Below are 18,145 nucleotides of genomic sequence, written 5' to 3'. Positions count from 1 at the left end.
TCCTGTCATATAAACGAATGTCTTGCAGTTTCTCATTTCAGCTCACAGTGTCGCTGTTTACCTGCAAATCCAGATTTGTGTTTAATATTTCTCCACCCTGATATTTGCGTCACACAGAGCTTCAAGCTCGCCTAAATCTAGAAACTCGTCGACGGTAACCGGGCTGTATATCAGTCGTTTTGTTTGCATTTTTCTGTTTATTGATTTGCTTGTTTGTTCTTTTTTTTCTGGGTTTAATTCCTGAAATATATCTGAATATAATCAAAGGATCTGCATTGCTGCTGAGATGTTTGGTCTTTTGTTCTTCGTGCTGATGGCGCACAGCGCTTATGGAGACGTGAGCTATTCTTTCCCGGAGGAGATGAAACGCAGATCTGTGATTGGAAATATAGCGAAGGATCTCGGAATTGATGTGAACAGACTGTCATCTCGTAAAGCTCGCATTGATACTGAAGGTAATATTAATCGATATTGTGATATTAATCTGAACACTGGAGAGCTGACCGTAGCGGAGAGAATCGACAGAGAGGAGATTTGTAATGAAGGGCTTTCCTGTGAACTTAATTTCGAATTAGTCCTTGAACATCCATTAGAGATGCATCGTGTTAAAATACAAATACTGGATGTTAATGATAACACGCCTACATTTCCTAAAGAGACAATAAAGCTTGAGATTAGTGAGAATGCTGTGAAAGGCGCGCGGTTCCGCGTTAATGAGGCTCATGATGCAGATATAGGACAGAATGGAGTACAAAGATATTCGATTGAACGCAATGATAATTTTATTTTATCAGTTAATACAAAGGTGGATGGTGGTAAAAACATTGAACTAGTGTTAGACAAAGAGCTGGATCGTGAGCAGCAGAAAGAGGTGACTTTAATTCTGACTGCGGTAGACGGCGGGACTCCACCGAGATCAGGTACTGTAGCCATACACGTCACTGTGCTGGATGCTAATGATAATGCTCCAGTCTTTAGTCAGGCCGTCTATAAAGTCAGTCTGCCTGAAAATTCCCCTGTAGATACTGTAGTGGTGACAGTGAGCGCTACTGATGCCGACGAGGGACAAAATGGAGAAGTGACGTATGAGTTTAGTCGTATTTCAAAAACTGCAAACACCTTATTTTCTCTAGATCAATACAGTGGGGATGTAAGAGTTAAAGGCCCCATTGATTTTGAGGTGGCTTTAAGGTATGAAATGCTCATTGAGGGAAAGGATGGCTCTGGTCTTTCCTCAGACACAAAATTAATTGTTGAAATAACTGCACTGTAAACGATTTCTTGTTAAATTAACAGTAAGTTACTGGCAACAATTATCCAGTAGCTGCTGTATTTCATAAAACAGTAACATTACTGTAATACTAATTACATTAGTATTACATTTACTGTAAAATGTAATACATCATTTTACTGTTGTTGATTTTTACTGTAACACTAATTACAGTAGTGGTGCACATACTGCAAAACTGAAAACAGTATTTTATTGTACATTTTTACCATGAAGAACTACGGTATTTTAATGTTACTTTCATTATTACTGTATAGTATTTTACAGTTATCAAATGTTATTTTATTTTATTTAATAGTGCTACTTTATAACGGGTAAAAAAATTTCAAAAATTGCACAAGTGTTATTTTAACTGTTCAAGACGTACAAGAAAAATAAAGAAACTGAAACTTTAACTTCACAATAAAGGTTTATTGTGTAAACCATGCTAAAACAGTAGCAATAATTCAATATAACAGAGCAACAGAACACTAATAAACAATTGATCATTTAAACCAGTCAACAATTAATGCATCAAAAATTATTACAATTTTAAAAAAGGTGAGAATACTGCTACAAGACAGGAAATGATGAAGGCCAAATGATGTGGAAAGGGACAGTGAAAAAGGGCAGCAACATGATGATGATCCTGCAAAAATGACAAGCAAAATCAATCACTGAAGTAAAAACTAATCATCCCTCAAACCATTTAATTCATTCAGAAACGAAACACTGCACTGCTGTTTATATATATATATATATATATATATATATATATATATATATATATATATATATATATATCAGTTATATAAAACAGTTTTTTAATTGTTTTTGTTGGTGAAATACAGTTTGTTGTCAATTCACAATTACACTAACGTTAATGGGGAAAAGATCAGCGGGCATTGTTCTTGAAGATCGCTAGTCAGGTGTCCACACAGGTGTGTAAAAAATAAAGTCTCATCTTAACTTAATGTCCGACTCTGTATAGCTCGAATATCTGATTCCATGATCACACTACTAGTGCTTCCACGGATTTAAGAGGGGTAAACACAGTTCATTCTGACTTTAAAAGGCTACATATTTAAAATTAAATAAATAAAATGATCTAATTTAACGTGACTAATGTTAATTAAATACTTTTAGGCTTTTAACACGTATGAATCCACTTCTAACTTACAGACAAGATTGCGTTAGAGAACATGATAGCTGTGGGTGATTTTTTAAAAAATAATGCTAATGATAAGTTACTGATATATGGTCTGCATAAAACAAAGTAATCACTAAGTATTCATTTTTGGCAAAATCTGCAGAGAGGCTCAGCGACATGAGGAAATGTGTTAAAGTTGAGTAGAGAACTAAAGAGCAGTCTAGCCTACTTCATGAAATGTTTGTGGTAATATTCTGCTGTCAATTCATATTACTGTATTTCAATATGCAGCAGTGATGGCATGTCAGCGAGACAAATAAACATTTTATCGAGTCATTTCATACTATTTATTTATTTATTTATTTTTTATACGAACACCTCTCCAGTGACATTTCCTCAAACTAAATCATCATAACGTTACTGTGCACAGCATCAGTAAAACGTTTAGAATAATTTAAATACTTAATTTTTTAAAACAGTCACTGCTGATTACAAACTAACATTAAAGCTAAGCTTACAGAAATCCTGTATGCATGACAATATAAAGATGTATTACTCACTGATGTCGAAGCACTTCCAGGTCATCAGAGATGTAGACAGGACAGAATATGTGCTATCAAATGAGCTCTGGTGCAGCCTTTGTTGGACATCCAGGTAGTATGTTCACCCACACTGTAAGAAACAAAAACAGAAACAATTTATTAAAATGTGAGGGATAGTAAACATGTTTGGTCTACAGAGAGAAGAAAATGTTTACTTTAAAGCATTGATCCTAATGAATCTATTTCTAAACTACATTTAACCTTATCACGGAAACAGCATTTTTGAGCTTTTAGACCAGGGGTGCTCAACCTTGTTTGCTTTAAATTAGAATTAAAACAATAAATCTCTCTGTCAAATAAAATACTTCAGATCTAAATAAAGCAGGTGTTTTTACCTAAAGGTTCCTTCCCTCCAGTTAGTTTGGCTGCAAATCCCTCCACATCTGTGCTTTATTCGGTTCTTGTCTTAAGAGTAACTGGTGTCGCATTCCAGGTCCATCACAATCTGGGCTAGAAGGACAATATGACGAAAGACAAGACACATATAAATAAAAGTCTCAGAATAAAATATTTAAAGGAATAGTTTACTATTTTGCCACTATTTACTCCACGTGTTTTAAACTAGTTTGAATTTCTGTTAAACACTAAAGCAGATATTTTGAAGAATGTTAGTAACCAGTAACTATTGACATCCATATTTAAACCAAATTTCTTTAAAAAATATGAGTTTGTGTTCAACGGAACAAAATAAATATATAACTATTTTGAAACAAGTGGAGGATGCCAAAGATGCTATTATTTTCATTTTTGGGTGAACTGTCCCTTCAATTCAAGTGTCAAGCAATAGTCATAAAAACTGATGTGTCGCTTGAGGAAAACTAAATCAAGTACCTTCTGTGAACAAGCAGAATCATTATGCCATTGTATTCAGTGATTCTCTTTTACATTTTCCCACTATAAAACGATAGTTTCAACATGCAATCCATGTTAAGACAAAAATGAATAGCATAAAATAACATATTGAACTAAACTTACAGTTTCCATGCTGTTTAAAAAAAACACATATGCCCAGTAAAATTGCTAATAAACACAAAGACAACAGTTATAGAAAAAAATGTTTGTCTAATATTTACTCAGCACTTGGTAGGCAAATAGCATAGCCGTGGCTGTTTTAACACCAGATTTTTTATCTTAGGAACTGCTGGAAGAAGAAAAAGAGGTTGTACATGAAACTCCTCACAACAAATCTGTGAACAACTTGACATTTAAAAATCTAATCAAAATGAGGAAGACATCAAAATTACCTTGAATAATCAAGTGAGGAGTGATTGGTTGCATCAGTTTTTCAACATCAATTACTGTAGCTGAAAAACAGATAAATATAATAAGAGTAAAATAAGACTTAACATTAATTAATCTAAATCTATGGTACAACCATACCAATCTGTATGGGGTTAAAATACATTTGTACACAAATCATTCCCTGACCCCATCAATTTCTCTTAGAATAGGATGGATGTGTATATATATATATATATATATATATGTATATATATATATATATATATATATATATATATATATATATATATATATATATATATATATATATATAGTGATAATGACTTTGGCTTATATCTGTGTACTCAGAACGTACACTCACCTCAGGTACACCTGAACACCAAAAATTAAATGTACAATTAATGACACACTATACATCAAGCTCATTAACATTATTGAGAATTATACAATTAATATGTATTTTGTTAATATTAACTTTAGCTTAAAATAATTCAACTGCATTTAATTTTCAGCTCCATTTAATAAAACAGTTAAGACTCATTTCATTATGAGTTTAGTTTAAATAACTAACTTACAGTTGAAAAATTTTACCATAATGATAGCTTAGTCATAATGACTATGTGAAGACCAGAGCTTACCTTAACGGTAAACGTTTAACTTTTCATGGTGACTTCGCCTTCATCTCAGTGTTGTGCTGAAATAGAGAATTCATTTATGCAGTTATAATAAGTTAAAGTTATGGTTTTTCAGATAACTTAGCGTATGGTCAAAAACTCACTCAAGATAAACTCACTGTATCTAATACCTCGCAAACACTACAATGACCGCCTGGCGTCTGTTATTTCTTGTTTAAAATACCATTTGTTAACGGACAGCGTGACAAAACATAAGAAACGTTACAACTAATGTCACTTGGTTAATTCTTTTAAATTACACACACAATACACAGAAATATATATAAAACAATCCTTCAACGGACAGAATTTGACTTTAAAACACTTACCGAGGATGAATTCGCTGGATGAAAGACGACAGGTGAATTTCAAATTAGGAGAGCCGTTGCCAGCAGGTCGAGTCGTGTCCGTTCGGTTCTATGAATCGGCTCCTTAGTGAACAGTAAAGATTTGAATCCGCCTAAAACCGATTCTTTTTTGTATATGATTCATTACTATTTCGTTATACTGCTTGGCCACACGCATTTATACACTAATTATACATTAATTGCATACTGCTGAATGTGCTTGTGAACACGTGTGATCAAATAATTCCCGAGCAAACGGTTCAATACGATTCAGAGTCGCTCGAGTGCTGAACCGAACCAGTGCAAACGTGATATTGATTACAATATAGTAACATTGTTTTTTATTCAATTTACCAGCGAAATTATTACATATATCTGACCTTGACAATAAGAATAAAGTTCGTTTGAAGTGTTTTGAGAATTAATTTTTTTTTTCTCCCAGAATTCATTTCACATCAACAAGCAAATGGTAATGGCGGATGAGAAAGCCCAGCTAATATTATAAATATTGCGTTTAATTTGTTACGAAATGAAATTTTAATAGTGTTTCATGCGAGAATGTAGTTCTTACAAACTCAAATCTGTGGTTTATTTATAGATATCATGTGTAAATTTTAAGCGTGCTTTGCCGATAGCGGAGATTCTGACCTCCAGGGTGTCCATCATCACTCATGTATCCGGCAAAACGAGGTTATAATCGGCTAGACATGTGAGACTTGCCCCGGTCTTAGGTGGCTTTATAATGAATGTGTTATGAAATTTAGTTTTAACCGTTTTTCATGCGGGAATGTAGTTGTTTTAAACTCAAGTCTGTGGTTTATTTATAGAGATGGTGCGTATTTTATAATATTGTTTTGAAAATGCGGAGATGTGACCTCCATGGTGACAAGCCCAATCCTCATGAATCCGTTTAAAGCAGGCTGGTCATTCTGACATTTAAGCTGACTTTGGTTTCATGAATCAATTACTTTTGTTCCAGTTTACGTTTTGGTTTAGCACAAAGTTATGTTGATTAAAAATGATTTAATATTTTCATGTTAACCTTATAAAATTAAGGTGCAGTACACCCAAAAATGGAAAACCAGGGGACAGTTTTATGCACTGAACAGTCTGAAGAAACTGGTTAGTTTATTTTTCTTCTCAAAATACTGTCAAAAAATAAAATAAACATAATAATAATAATATAAAGTGTGTGTAGAGTTTTTCATGGTCATTTGCAGTACTGTATTTAGATGCACAGTAACTGATTTTTTCCCCAAATTCATTGTAAAATCTGCAGTAGCATACTGTTAATCATGTTCACAGTATGTAAATGTTGAGAATACATTATCATGTTGTGAAAACAGCAATATATACAGTAACACACTGTGCACAGCTTATACAGTAAACAACTGTTGAGAAATGCAGTATAATACCGTGAAAACAACAGAAATCGTTTACAGTGTGACGTTAACGACAATGCCCCAATTATTGTAATTAAGTCACTGAATATCCCCATTCCTGAGAGCGCGTTACCCGGTACAGAGGTTGGCATCATTAATGTGCAGGACAGAGACTCTGAGAATAACGGACAGGTGCGCTGCTCCATTCAGCAAAACGTCCCATTTAAACTCGTGCCTTCAATCAAAAATTACTATTCTCTGGTGACCACAGGTGAATTAGACCGCGAGCTGCTCTCTGAATATAATATTACAATTACTGCTACTGATGAGGGCTCTCCGCCTTTATCTTCCACTAAGAATATTCACTTGACTGTAGCTGACGTCAATGATAATCCACCTGTATTTCAGCAGCAGAATTACAGAGCTCATGTGCAAGAAAATAACAAAGCAGGCTCCTCTATTTGTTCAGTATCAGCTACAGACCCGGACTGGAGACAGAATGGCACTGTAGTTTATTCTCTGTTGTCCTCTGATGTCAATGGCGCACCGGTGTCCTCCTTTTTATCCATTAACGGAGACACCGGGGTCATTCATGCCGTCAGGTCGTTTGATTACGAGCAGATGAAAAGTTTCAAAGTGCTCGTGTTAGCCAGAGACAACGGGTCTCCTCCTCTGAGCAGTAATGTGACCGTGAGTGTCTTCATATCGGATGAGAATGACAACTCTCCTCAGATATTATACCCCTCTCCGGAGGGAAACTCCTTCATGACCGAGATGGTGCCCAAAGCTGCGCAGGCGCGCTCCCTGGTCTCCAAGGTGATCGCCGTGGACGCGGATTCCGGGCAGAACGCGTGGCTCTCGTATCACATCATTAAAGCGACTGATCCGGGACTTTTCACTATCGGTGTCCACAGCGGAGAGATCAGGACGCAGCGGGACATTTCGGAATCTGACAGCATGAAGCAGAACCTTATTGTGTCAGTCAGAGATAACGGACAGCCCTCTCTCTCAGCCACGTGCGCACTGTATTTACTTGTATCAGATAACTTGGCTGAAGTGCCAGAACTGAAAGACATGTCTCATGACGAGAGCAGCTCCAAACTGACGTTTTATTTGATCATCGCGCTGGTGTCCGTCTCCACTTTCTTCCTGACCTTCATCATCATCATCCTGGCCGTGAGGTTTTGTCGCAGGAGAAAGCCCAGACTGTTGTTTGATGGAGCTGTAGCCATTCCCAGCGCGTATCTGCCTCCAAATTACGCTGAGGTGGAGGGCGCGGGAACTCTCCGCAGCGCCTACAATTATGACGCATACCTGACCACGGGCTCGCGCACTAGTGACTTCAAGTTCGTCAGATCTTATAATGATGGCACGCTGACTGCTGACCTGACTCTGAGAAAGACTCAGTCCTCTGTGGATGACCTGGAAGGACTTGATGCTGAAACGAACGATTCCTTTCAGGTAAGTCTAAGAGTTTCTTTAAAAATACCTAAGTGGATTTTTAGCATCTTTTTACTTAATGAAAGGATCTCTTGGCATATAATGTGACTCTTTTAAATGTTTGCACAAAAAAAAAATCTATCAAAGTAAAATAATTTAAGTGGTTTCTTAAACTTTTTTTCTGGTCGTGGAAACAGTTGCTTGTTAATTACATTTTCTCTGGCATGCTTAGATTTATTTTATTGTTTGTGAAGCCACAAGCTGCTATTTTGGATTCAAATATTTGGTAACACTTTATGTTGATGGTGCATTTGAGTATTAGTACACTGTCTGCTTAATATCTGCTGATGCTCCACCTTCAACAGACTTTTAACTGACTATAAGATACTTTGCAAGTACATGTCAACTTAGACTAACCCCAACCAAACAGTCTACTTATAATCTATTGATAATTATTTGCTTTGCAGATGCAATGTAACGTAAATTTAACAAATGCACCTTCAAAATAAAGTGACCAATTTTATTTTATTTTTTTAGTTTATTATTATTTTTTTATAGTTCAGAATGACATGGCAAATGAGCGTGCACACACAAAACCATCTTCCTCCATTTTGCCTTTTTTTCATCCGACAAAAACTGATCTGTGTGAAACAGTGTATTGCATTTAGTGGAGTAGTCACAAATCTCTCTTTCTCTCTCCATTCTCTCTGTGGGTTAATCTTAGCAATGGCATCACTTCAGTTTTCTAAACTCAAGTTTACTTAGACAATAACTGTAGCTAAAAAAATGCCTCTTTCTAATTGCTCTGTTTTTATTATAGTTTGTTGTCAGAAGCCTTGTTTCTAGACTGAATGAAATTAGCACCTGGGTGTATTTTCATATTGTTGTCAGTTTGCTGTACTGACTTGTACTGTTTGCTTTGAGGCTTTTTCAATACTTTATGCAGTGGTTTTAAAATATTAGATCTTATTTATCCAGCACTTTTAAATGAATACTGCTGGCTGTCCTTGTTTTGCTATGATATATTGACTTCCTTGATTAAGAATTTAGTATTTTCAGAAAGATAGATGTTGTGCACTTACTTATTTTAACTCACAGCGTCGCTGTTCACCTGCAAAAGCATGTCATGAAGACTTGCATAGCTTGGATTATCTCTCCACCCTATGTGTGATGTCATACACTGGGCTTCGAGCTTGTCTGGTTGTAGATAAACGTCGACGGTCACTGCTTTCTATCTACTTCTCTGGATTTATATTTTTATCTGTATTATGTTTTTACATGTCTACTGACATTCTGCTGGATTTAGTTCATTGGTAATTTCAGCCGTTCAGCATTGCTGCTGAGATGTTCAGTCTTTTGTTCTTCGTGCTGATGGCGCACAGCGCTTATGGAGACGTGAGCTATTCTTTCCCGGAGGAGATGAAACGCGGATCTGTGATTGGGAATATAGCGAAGGATCTCGGACTTGATGTGAACAGGCTTTCATTTCGTAAGGCTCGCATTGATACTGAAGGTAACAGAAAACGATATTGTGACATTAATCTGAATACTGGAGAGCTGACCGTAGCGGAGAGAATCGACAGAGAGGAGATTTGTGGCGACAGGGCTTCATGTGTTTTAAATTTTGAGTTCATGCTGGAAGATCCATTAGAGCTGCACCGTGTTTCACTGAAAATTCAGGATATTAACGACAACTCGCCTGTTTTCTCTAATGATTTGATTACATTTGAAATTAGAGAATCTGCTGATAGAGGTTCTCGTTATCGTCTGAATGCGGCGCATGATGCTGATATAGGACAGAATGCAGTGCAGAGATACAGTCTACAGAAGAATGATAATTTTCAGCTGGCTATAAATGCAGATGTGCACGGGGAAAAGAATTTAGAATTACTGCTAGAGAAAGAGCTGGATCGTGAGCAGCAGAAAGAGGTGACTTTAATTCTGACTGCGGTAGACGGCGGGACTCCACCGAGATCAGGTACTGTAGCCATACACGTCACTGTGCTGGATGCTAATGATAATGCTCCAGTCTTTAGTCAGGCCGTCTATAAAGTCAGTCTGCCTGAAAATTCCCCTGTAGACACTGTAGTGGTGACAGTGAGCGCTACTGATGCTGACGAGGGACAAAATGGAGAAGTGACCTATGCATTCAGTCGTATCTCTGACAAAGCTAGAAAGATGTTCTCGTTAGATCCAGATACCGGTGATATTCGCGTTGCTGGGCCACTTGATTTTGAAGACGAATCAGTTTATGAATTACGCGTTGAAGGCAAAGATGTATTTGGTTTATCTAGCGATGCTAAAGTTGTAATAAATCTCTCAGATGTTAATGACAATGCTCCTGATGTACGTCTGAAATCTTTGCGGAGTCCCATTCCTGAGAGCGCGTTGCCCGGTACAGAGGTTGGCATCATTAATGTGCAGGACAGAGACTCTGAGAATAACGGACAGGTGCGCTGCTCCATTCAGCAAAACGTCCCATTTAAACTCGTGCCTTCAATCAAAAATTACTATTCTCTGGTGACCACAGGTGAATTAGACCGCGAGCTGCTCTCTGAATATAATATCACAATTACTGCTACTGATGAGGGCTCTCCGCCTTTATCTTCCACTAAGAATATTCACTTGACTGTAGCTGACGTCAATGATAATCCACCTGTATTTCAGCAGCAAAATTTCAGAGCTCATGTGCAAGAAAATAACAAAGCAGGCTCCTCTATTTGTTCAGTATCAGCTACAGACCCGGACTGGAGACAGAATGGCACTGTAGTTTATTCTCTGTTGTCCTCTGATGTCAATGCCGCACCGGTGTCCTCCTTTTTATCTATTAACGGAGACACCGGGGTCATTCATGCCGTCAGGTCGTTTGATTACGAGCAGATGAAAAGTTTCAAAGTGCTCGTGTTAGCCAGAGACAACGGGTCTCCTCCTCTGAGCAGTAACGTGACCGTGAGTGTCTTCATATCGGATGAGAATGACAACTCTCCTCAGATATTATACCCCTCTCCGGAGGGAAACTCCTTCATGACCGAGATGGTGCCCAAAGCTGCGCAGGCGCGCTCCCTGGTCTCCAAGGTGATCGCCGTGGACGCGGATTCCGGGCAGAACGCGTGGCTCTCGTATCACATCATTAAAGCGACTGATCCGGGACTTTTCACTATCGGTGTCCACAGCGGAGAGATCAGGACGCAGCGGGACATTTCTGAATCTGACAGCATGAAGCAGAACCTTATTGTGTCAGTCAGAGATAACGGACAGCCCTCTCTCTCAGCCACGTGCGCACTGTATTTACTTGTATCAGATAACTTGGCTGAAGTGCCAGAACTGAAAGACATGTCTCATGACGAGAGCAGCTCCAAACTGACGTTTTATTTGATCATCGCGCTGGTGTCCGTCTCCACTTTCTTCCTGACCTTCATCATCATCATCCTGGCTGTGAGGTTTTGTCGCAGGAGAAAGCCCAGACTGTTGTTTGATGGAGCTGTAGCCATTCCCAGCGCGTATCTGCCTCCAAATTACCCAGAGGTGGAGGGCGCGGGAACTCTCCGCAGCGCCTACAATTATGACGCATACCTGACCACGGGCTCGCGCACTAGTGACTTCAAGTTCGTCAGATCTTATAATGATGGCACGCTGACTGCTGACCTGACTCTGAGAAAGACTCAGTCCTCTGTGGATGATCTGGAAGGACTCGATGCAGAAATTATCGATTCGTTTCAGGTAGGACTACGTTTATTATGTGTTTATTTCAGTTAGTCCATACCCTGTTCTTCCTTATTGAAAGTAGTTTCATATTTAAAGTTGATTACCGACAAAGAATCAGCTCAATTTATTCAATATTCGTCATTACTAAATAACTTTATTTTTTATTTGTAACTTTCTAATCAGTGTTTCGGTTTCGCTCTTGAGTTACTCTTTTCAGAGTTCCCTTACAGACTTGCTGGCTTCAAAATTATATTTGGAAATCTGCTTGGAGTGAAGGTGTTGGTTTCAGCATTTGGTTGTAATGTTGTCAGTGTACTTTTGCTTTAGTCTGGGTTTTTATTGCATAATGCCTTTTGTATAACTTTTGCAGTATCCCATGTCTGTGTTGTTGTGTTTATTCTGTCTTCAAGTGTCTTAAGTTAGTCTTATACCAGTTTTTTCCCTCTTTTGAAACCAAATTTCTTTGTCTGGATATTAAAATGATGGCATTACTGGCATTATTTACCCTTTACACTGAAAAAAAAAATATGCTAGATTTACTTATGAATATAGTGCATCATTTTTGCATCCCTCTTTTTAAGCAATTTTCACATTAAATTTAAAGCAATATTACCTAAAAATCTTTAGTTGGTGATGCTTAACTTTTTAAGTATTCTAGCAAATGGTTTTGCTCAAATTTATTGGTTGTTGTAACTTAATATTTTAAGCAGTTTTGTTTACAAATTTAAGCAATTTCTACCATTAAAGTTTTGTGTACCCAATTATAAAATCTTAAGCTAATTTAACTGAAAATGTTTATTTCTTCAACTTTAAAATACTAAGTCACTTATCAGTTAACTTACAATTAGTAATACATTACATAGGGTGGAAAAAAACACAGATAACAGGATTAAAGTAAAGAATTTCTTTATTAGACAAATGCATCTAAAAACATTTCCTGAAAACATTTTTAGGTGTTCAAAAGAATGCTAAATTTGTTACAAATGTACTGCTTTAATAGAAACAATAGTTCAAAAACTGTTTCAAGTGTATTCTTAGAAGTAGCGTTTAAAGCTGTGTTTGTCAAACACTCAGCATAATGGCCTCACAGCAAGAAGGTCACTGGTTCGAGCCCCGGCTGGGTCAGTTGGTGTTTCTGTGCGGAGTTTGCTTGTTCTCCCCGTGTTGATGTGGGTTTCCTCCGGGTGCTCCTGCTTCCCCCACAAGTCCAAAGACATGCGGTATAAGTAAATTGGGTAGGCTAAATTTTTTGTAGTGTATGTGTGCGTATGGTCACTGTTTTTGGTATGTGCTCTCCAATGTCCAGCTGGTCCGTTTCCCCACAGGTGTCCTGAAACAAAACAATAAAACAAAATGTATATTATGCATCAGTTCATAAAAAAAAAAAATGAAAAAGGCACAGCCAAGTAAAAAAAGGGGGAAAAAAAGTAAGAAACTGATAAAGACAGTCAGAACCTGAAAGTCAGAACATTTCTTCAGTAGAACAGTAAAATTAACTTAAACTGTGGTCTTTGTTGACTAACTTTCATCTGCTAACTAGCATTTAATCAAAGACCACAGGTGCTTCAGTTCCAAATTTTTTTTACTGTTCTACTAGAAAAGAAAAAAATTAACCCACATCTTCGATTGGCTGGGGTGACCTAAAAAATAGGAAATTTTCATTTTTTGTTGAACTCAATTTAAGATGACTAAAATCACTCAAATATAAAAAAGTTTATCTTTCTAAGTCGACATTTTACATGCTTAATTGCATTTTCAGGTTTTCAACCTGCTACAAAAGTCATTTGAAAGTGAACTAAGTGAACTACATTCACTAACCAGGTAATGTGTAATCAGATTTTCAAGGTTCTCAGACAGGTACACAGTCAGACAGCATATCACCACATCCCAGAGAATGTCCACACTGAGAGTGCAAATAAATAAATAAATATATATATAAATAAATTTGTATCTTTAAAATGCGTTACATGGTAGAGACAATGAACATCTAAAATGTAAATGCTAAAACAGGCAAGCAGAATTTTCAGTAAACAATACCTGCTCCAGCAAATTCATCACATCACAGATTTTACATCCTGCACTTCCCCCATTTTTGTGAATTAAATGGACGAGCTGTTCTGTGTAATTGTCCACATTTTCAATGAAGGTAGACTCCACATCAGCAGCCGTCAATCCTTTGAATCCTTCTTTGATCTTAAAAAAAAAAAAAGAAAATTAACAAATTTTACTTATATTTACTTATAAATATACTTTCATTATTAATATAATAAAAAAAAACACAAAAACAAACAAACAAACAAAACAATACAACAAAACTTTGAAGTTTTCAAAAGTCAAGCGGTACTGAAATTTTTACAATGAGAGTATACCAGCATTTCCCACCATATTCACATGCTCAACAGTGTTTGGCCACAGTGATAATCATTTAAAGCTCAGTAAAAAGCACCTTAACAGATACAAACAGGAGCAGATATATAATAGATCAGCTGACAGACCTGGCTTCAAACACTCCTGTGTGGATCAGGGTTAACACATTGTGTTGAGTCAAGCATGGTCATTTATTAAAAGCCTCCATTCGTTATACTGTAAATTGCCATCTAAACATTTAGACATGCAGTATTTATAAGCAGGCATAAGGAATATCATCTAACATTTGCAATAACTTACCAAAAGATGAACAGCCTTCTCTCCAAAATGGACTCCTCAAATTGCGCGCTGTGATACAGCGTCTTGTGGTAATCTGATGATCCTAAAATATTAGGTACAATTGACTAAACCTCAAATTATTGATAATTTAGTAAAAATTGCTAGTTGTTTTTCTTTATTAAATAAAGTAAACAGTGAAATCAATATTTTATGTAACATTTGTAATTTAAAATTAAGCAATGACCAAAACTAAACTTTTTAAATGAAATCTGTTTGTTTAAATGAGCCATATTTACTGTGGCTGGATATCAATTTTTACAGTGTACTTAGATTCATTTGACTCATTCAATACTGTTTTTATATATATGTACTATGATAGGGGCGAGGCAGTGGCGCAGTAGGTAGTGCTGTCGCCTCACAGCAAGAAGGTCGCTGGTTCGAACCTCGGCTCAGTTGGCGTTTCTGTGTGGAGTTTGCATGTTCTCCCTGCCTTTACATGGGTTTCCTCCGGGTGCTCCGGTTTCCCCCACAGTCCAAAGACATGCGGTACAGGTGAATTGGGTAGGCTAAATTGTCCATAGTGTGTGTGTGGATGTTTCCCAGAAATGGGTTGCAGCTGGAAGGGCATCCGCTGTGTAAAAACTTGCTGGATAAGTTGGTGGTTCATTCCGCTGTGGCGACCCCGGATTAATAAAGGGACTAAGCCGACAAGAAAATGAATGAATGTACTATGATAGTTCAGCTGTGAGTTACGTCAGTGTTTGGGAATTGCACCCCTGTTTAGAACAGCTTATTCTCTTTAACCCGATTACATTTTTAAAAATTTGTTATGTATTCTATTGACTTTTATTGTGTTTTTATTCAAACGAATGGTTCTAGCTCTCCTGTAGTGACCTTGAGTGTTAAGAAAGGCACCTTTAAATAAAATGCATTATTATTATTATTATTATTATTATTATTATTAAAAAATAATAAAACTAAAAGAAATTAGACTTATTTCCTGAAGAAAACAATATAATAGAAAACACTTTGGAAAAAAAAAAAATTAATTTTAAAATAAAAGAGCTAAAATTTCACAAGAGGGCTAATAATTTTATATTTGATTGAATATTTGTGTTTTTTTATTTTATTTTTATTTTTGCTGTATATAATAGACTGTGGGTGTCACAGTGGCACAGTGGGTACCAAAATTGCCTCACAGCAAGAAGGTCTCTGGTTCTATCCTTGGCTGGATCAGTTGGCATTTCTGTGTGGAGTTTGCTTGTTCTCCCCGTGTTCGGGTGGGTTTCCTCCACAGAGGTGCACACATACGCTATACAGTAGGTGAATTGAATGAGCTAAATTATCCCTAGTGCATGTGTGTGAGTGCAACTGTGTTTGGGTGTTTCCCAGTGATTGCATCCGCAGCGTAAAACAAATGCTGGATAAGTTGGCAGTTCATTCCACCGTGTCGACCCCTGATTAATAAAGGGACTAAGCTGAAAGGAAAATGAATGAATAAATAATAGACAGTTTAACACAACACAAATAAATATATCTTAGTAGTTTCTGCACTAGACTCATTCTGGATTTAGTTCATCTTGGTCATGAATCTGTGTTATTTTGGATCTGGAAGCTTTAAACAGGAAATTCTGGTTAGTGTTGTTTGGTTGTTGTAGCTGCAATGCTTGTTGTAAATATTCAAAAACCAATAGCAGCTTTTTTATTTTATTTCATTTGTCTAATTTCAGGTGAAATAAATAATAAATACAAATCTTAAAGGTACAACACTGCTGACATTGTGCAGAAAGTATAGAACAAAGCTTCCAAGTTCATATCTGTGCCACATTTAACCTTCCTAGTCAATCGCTATCAATATCACAGCTATTTACAATTCATAGGACAGCAAGTTGTTAATGTGAATCTTGCTGTATCTTTAACTAAGGTGGACAAAAAGCATAAAACACACCCAAGGGACGTTTAATTTATGACCTTGATTGTGAAACACAAACTCAATCCAGCATTAATGCATACCATAACTATACCCTGATTCCTCCAAGTTGATTCTTGGGAGCTCCACAAGGGTTGGTATATATTATTTGTCTGCTATAGCCAAACATTTGGCTGCTTAATGGTTTACTGTCAGTAGCAGCATAAATCCTAGACTGTGGACATGTGGAAGCTGTTATATATTCTCATGATTAGTCTACATTCAGTCTCTTTCCCTCATCGCAAAGAGTTACAGTGTGGAGAATCCCCAAATAAACTTAAAACTACAGGTGCATCAGATTATGCACCATTATGAAAGACCACATGCCTTCAGAGATCATACTCCTTAACTGGTGTCTCTGGATGTATTCCACAGCTTGTTCGTGTTCTTAATTCCCTTTTTTATTTCTAGTAATTTATTGATAAGTTGTCATGTTTTGTGTTCCACTCATCGCTGTAATAAAGCTTATGAAAGCCTTTAAACTTGTGTTGAAATGTTAGTCAGATTGTCCTTTTGTTCACACTTGCCATAGTTTTGTTGACAATCACTGCAATATCATGGTATTTCTTAGGGGAAATTACCTGTGCTACAGGTACATCAGGCTATACACTGTTCTAAAGGACCACGTGCTGTCAGACATCATACTCTGAAGTTGTTGTCTTGTATTAGTGTAATAATACACCAATACAAAAGACAATGAAAGTAATCTAAAACATCAGCAATCAGTCAGCAGATTGTTGAGCTTTTACGATCTTAAATGCGAGCGTCAGGGGTAGGATTGGGTATCGTTTGGGGTTATTTCGATACCAGTGATGCGAGTGTCAGGAATAGGGTTGGGTATTGTTTGGGGTTATTTCGATACCAGTGATGCGAGTGTTAGGAGTAGGGCTGGGTATCGTTTGGGGTTATTTCGATACCAGTGATGCGAGTGTTAGGAGTAGGGTTGGGTATCGTTTGGGGTTATTTCGATACCAGTGATGCGAGTGTCAAAAGTAGGGTTGGGTATTGTTTGGGGTTATTTCGATACCAGTGATGCGAGTGTTAGGAGTAGGGTTGGATATCATTTGGGGTTATTTCGATACCAGTGATGCAAGTGTCAGGTGTAGGGTTGGGTATCATTTGGGGTTATTTCGATACCAGTGATGCGAGTGTCAGGAGTAGGGTTGGGTATTGTTTGTGGTTATTTCGATACCAGTGATGCGAGTGTCAGGAGTAGGGTTGGATATCATTTGGGGTTATTTCGATACCAGTAATGCGAGTGTCAGCAGTAGGGTTGGGTATTGTTTGGGGTTATTTCGATACCAGTGATGCGAGTGTCAGGAGTAGGGTTGGGTATAGTTTGGGGTTATTTTGATACCAGTGATGCGAGTGTCAGGAGTAGGGTTGGGTATCGTTTGGGGTTGTTTCGATACCAGTGATGCGAGTGTCAGGAGTAGGGTTGGGTATCGGTGCCAAAACGGTGCCTGAACCGATACTTTTGAGCCACAAAATTATAGTGGATATTATTTTAAATAGCCACTTAAGAGCTAAAATGAGCTGTCCACATATGTGGCCTCTAAGCCCTAGGAGGTTAAGGTAAATGTTGGTAAAGTGCAATATATATGCAACTTGTGCAATATATGTATATTTATATTTCAATATGTTTACATTTAAATATACTGCCAATATACATACATTTGGGTGTTGTATGCATAAATGGTTTCTTGCGTAATGTTTCACTC

The 18,145-nt window shown here is 37.1% G+C and overlaps 5 protein-coding genes across 5 annotated transcripts in view; all 5 read left to right on the top strand.

Annotated features, from left to right (window-relative positions):
- Positions 1-18,145, top strand: part of pcdh2g1 (protocadherin 2 gamma 1) — a 223,953-nt gene that overhangs the window by 24,076 nt on the left and 181,732 nt on the right.
- pcdh2g2 (protocadherin 2 gamma 2) overlaps positions 1-18,145 on the top strand; it is a 219,546-nt gene that overhangs the window by 19,669 nt on the left and 181,732 nt on the right. Inside the window, 3 exon segments of the mRNA NM_001024175.1 lie at positions 464-1,263; positions 6,727-7,266; positions 10,966-11,824. Coding sequence (NP_001019346.1) covers positions 464-1,263; positions 6,727-7,266; positions 10,966-11,824 — 2,199 coding nt within the window.
- Positions 1-18,145, top strand: part of pcdh2g5 (protocadherin 2 gamma 5) — a 203,515-nt gene that overhangs the window by 3,638 nt on the left and 181,732 nt on the right.
- Positions 156-18,145, top strand: part of pcdh2g6 (protocadherin 2 gamma 6) — a 199,722-nt gene continuing 181,732 nt past the window's right edge. The window contains 2 exon segments of the mRNA NM_001024179.1: positions 156-1,263; positions 6,727-8,125. Coding sequence (NP_001019350.1) covers positions 287-1,263; positions 6,727-8,125 — 2,376 coding nt within the window. The 5' untranslated portion in view covers positions 156-286.
- The window catches only part of pcdh2g7 (protocadherin 2 gamma 7), a 190,495-nt gene continuing 181,732 nt past the window's right edge, over positions 9,383-18,145 (top strand). Inside the window, 1 exon segment of the mRNA NM_001024180.1 lies at positions 9,383-11,824. Coding sequence (NP_001019351.1) covers positions 9,449-11,824 — 2,376 coding nt within the window. The 5' untranslated portion in view covers positions 9,383-9,448.

The sequence above is a fragment of the Danio rerio genome, chromosome 14 (genome assembly GCF_049306965.1).
Source record: "Danio rerio strain Tuebingen ecotype United States chromosome 14, GRCz12tu, whole genome shotgun sequence".
NCBI lineage: Eukaryota > Metazoa > Chordata > Actinopteri > Cypriniformes > Danionidae > Danio > Danio rerio.
The sequence above is the reverse complement of the archived record's forward strand: the minus strand, read 5'-3'. Positions and strand labels throughout refer to the sequence as shown.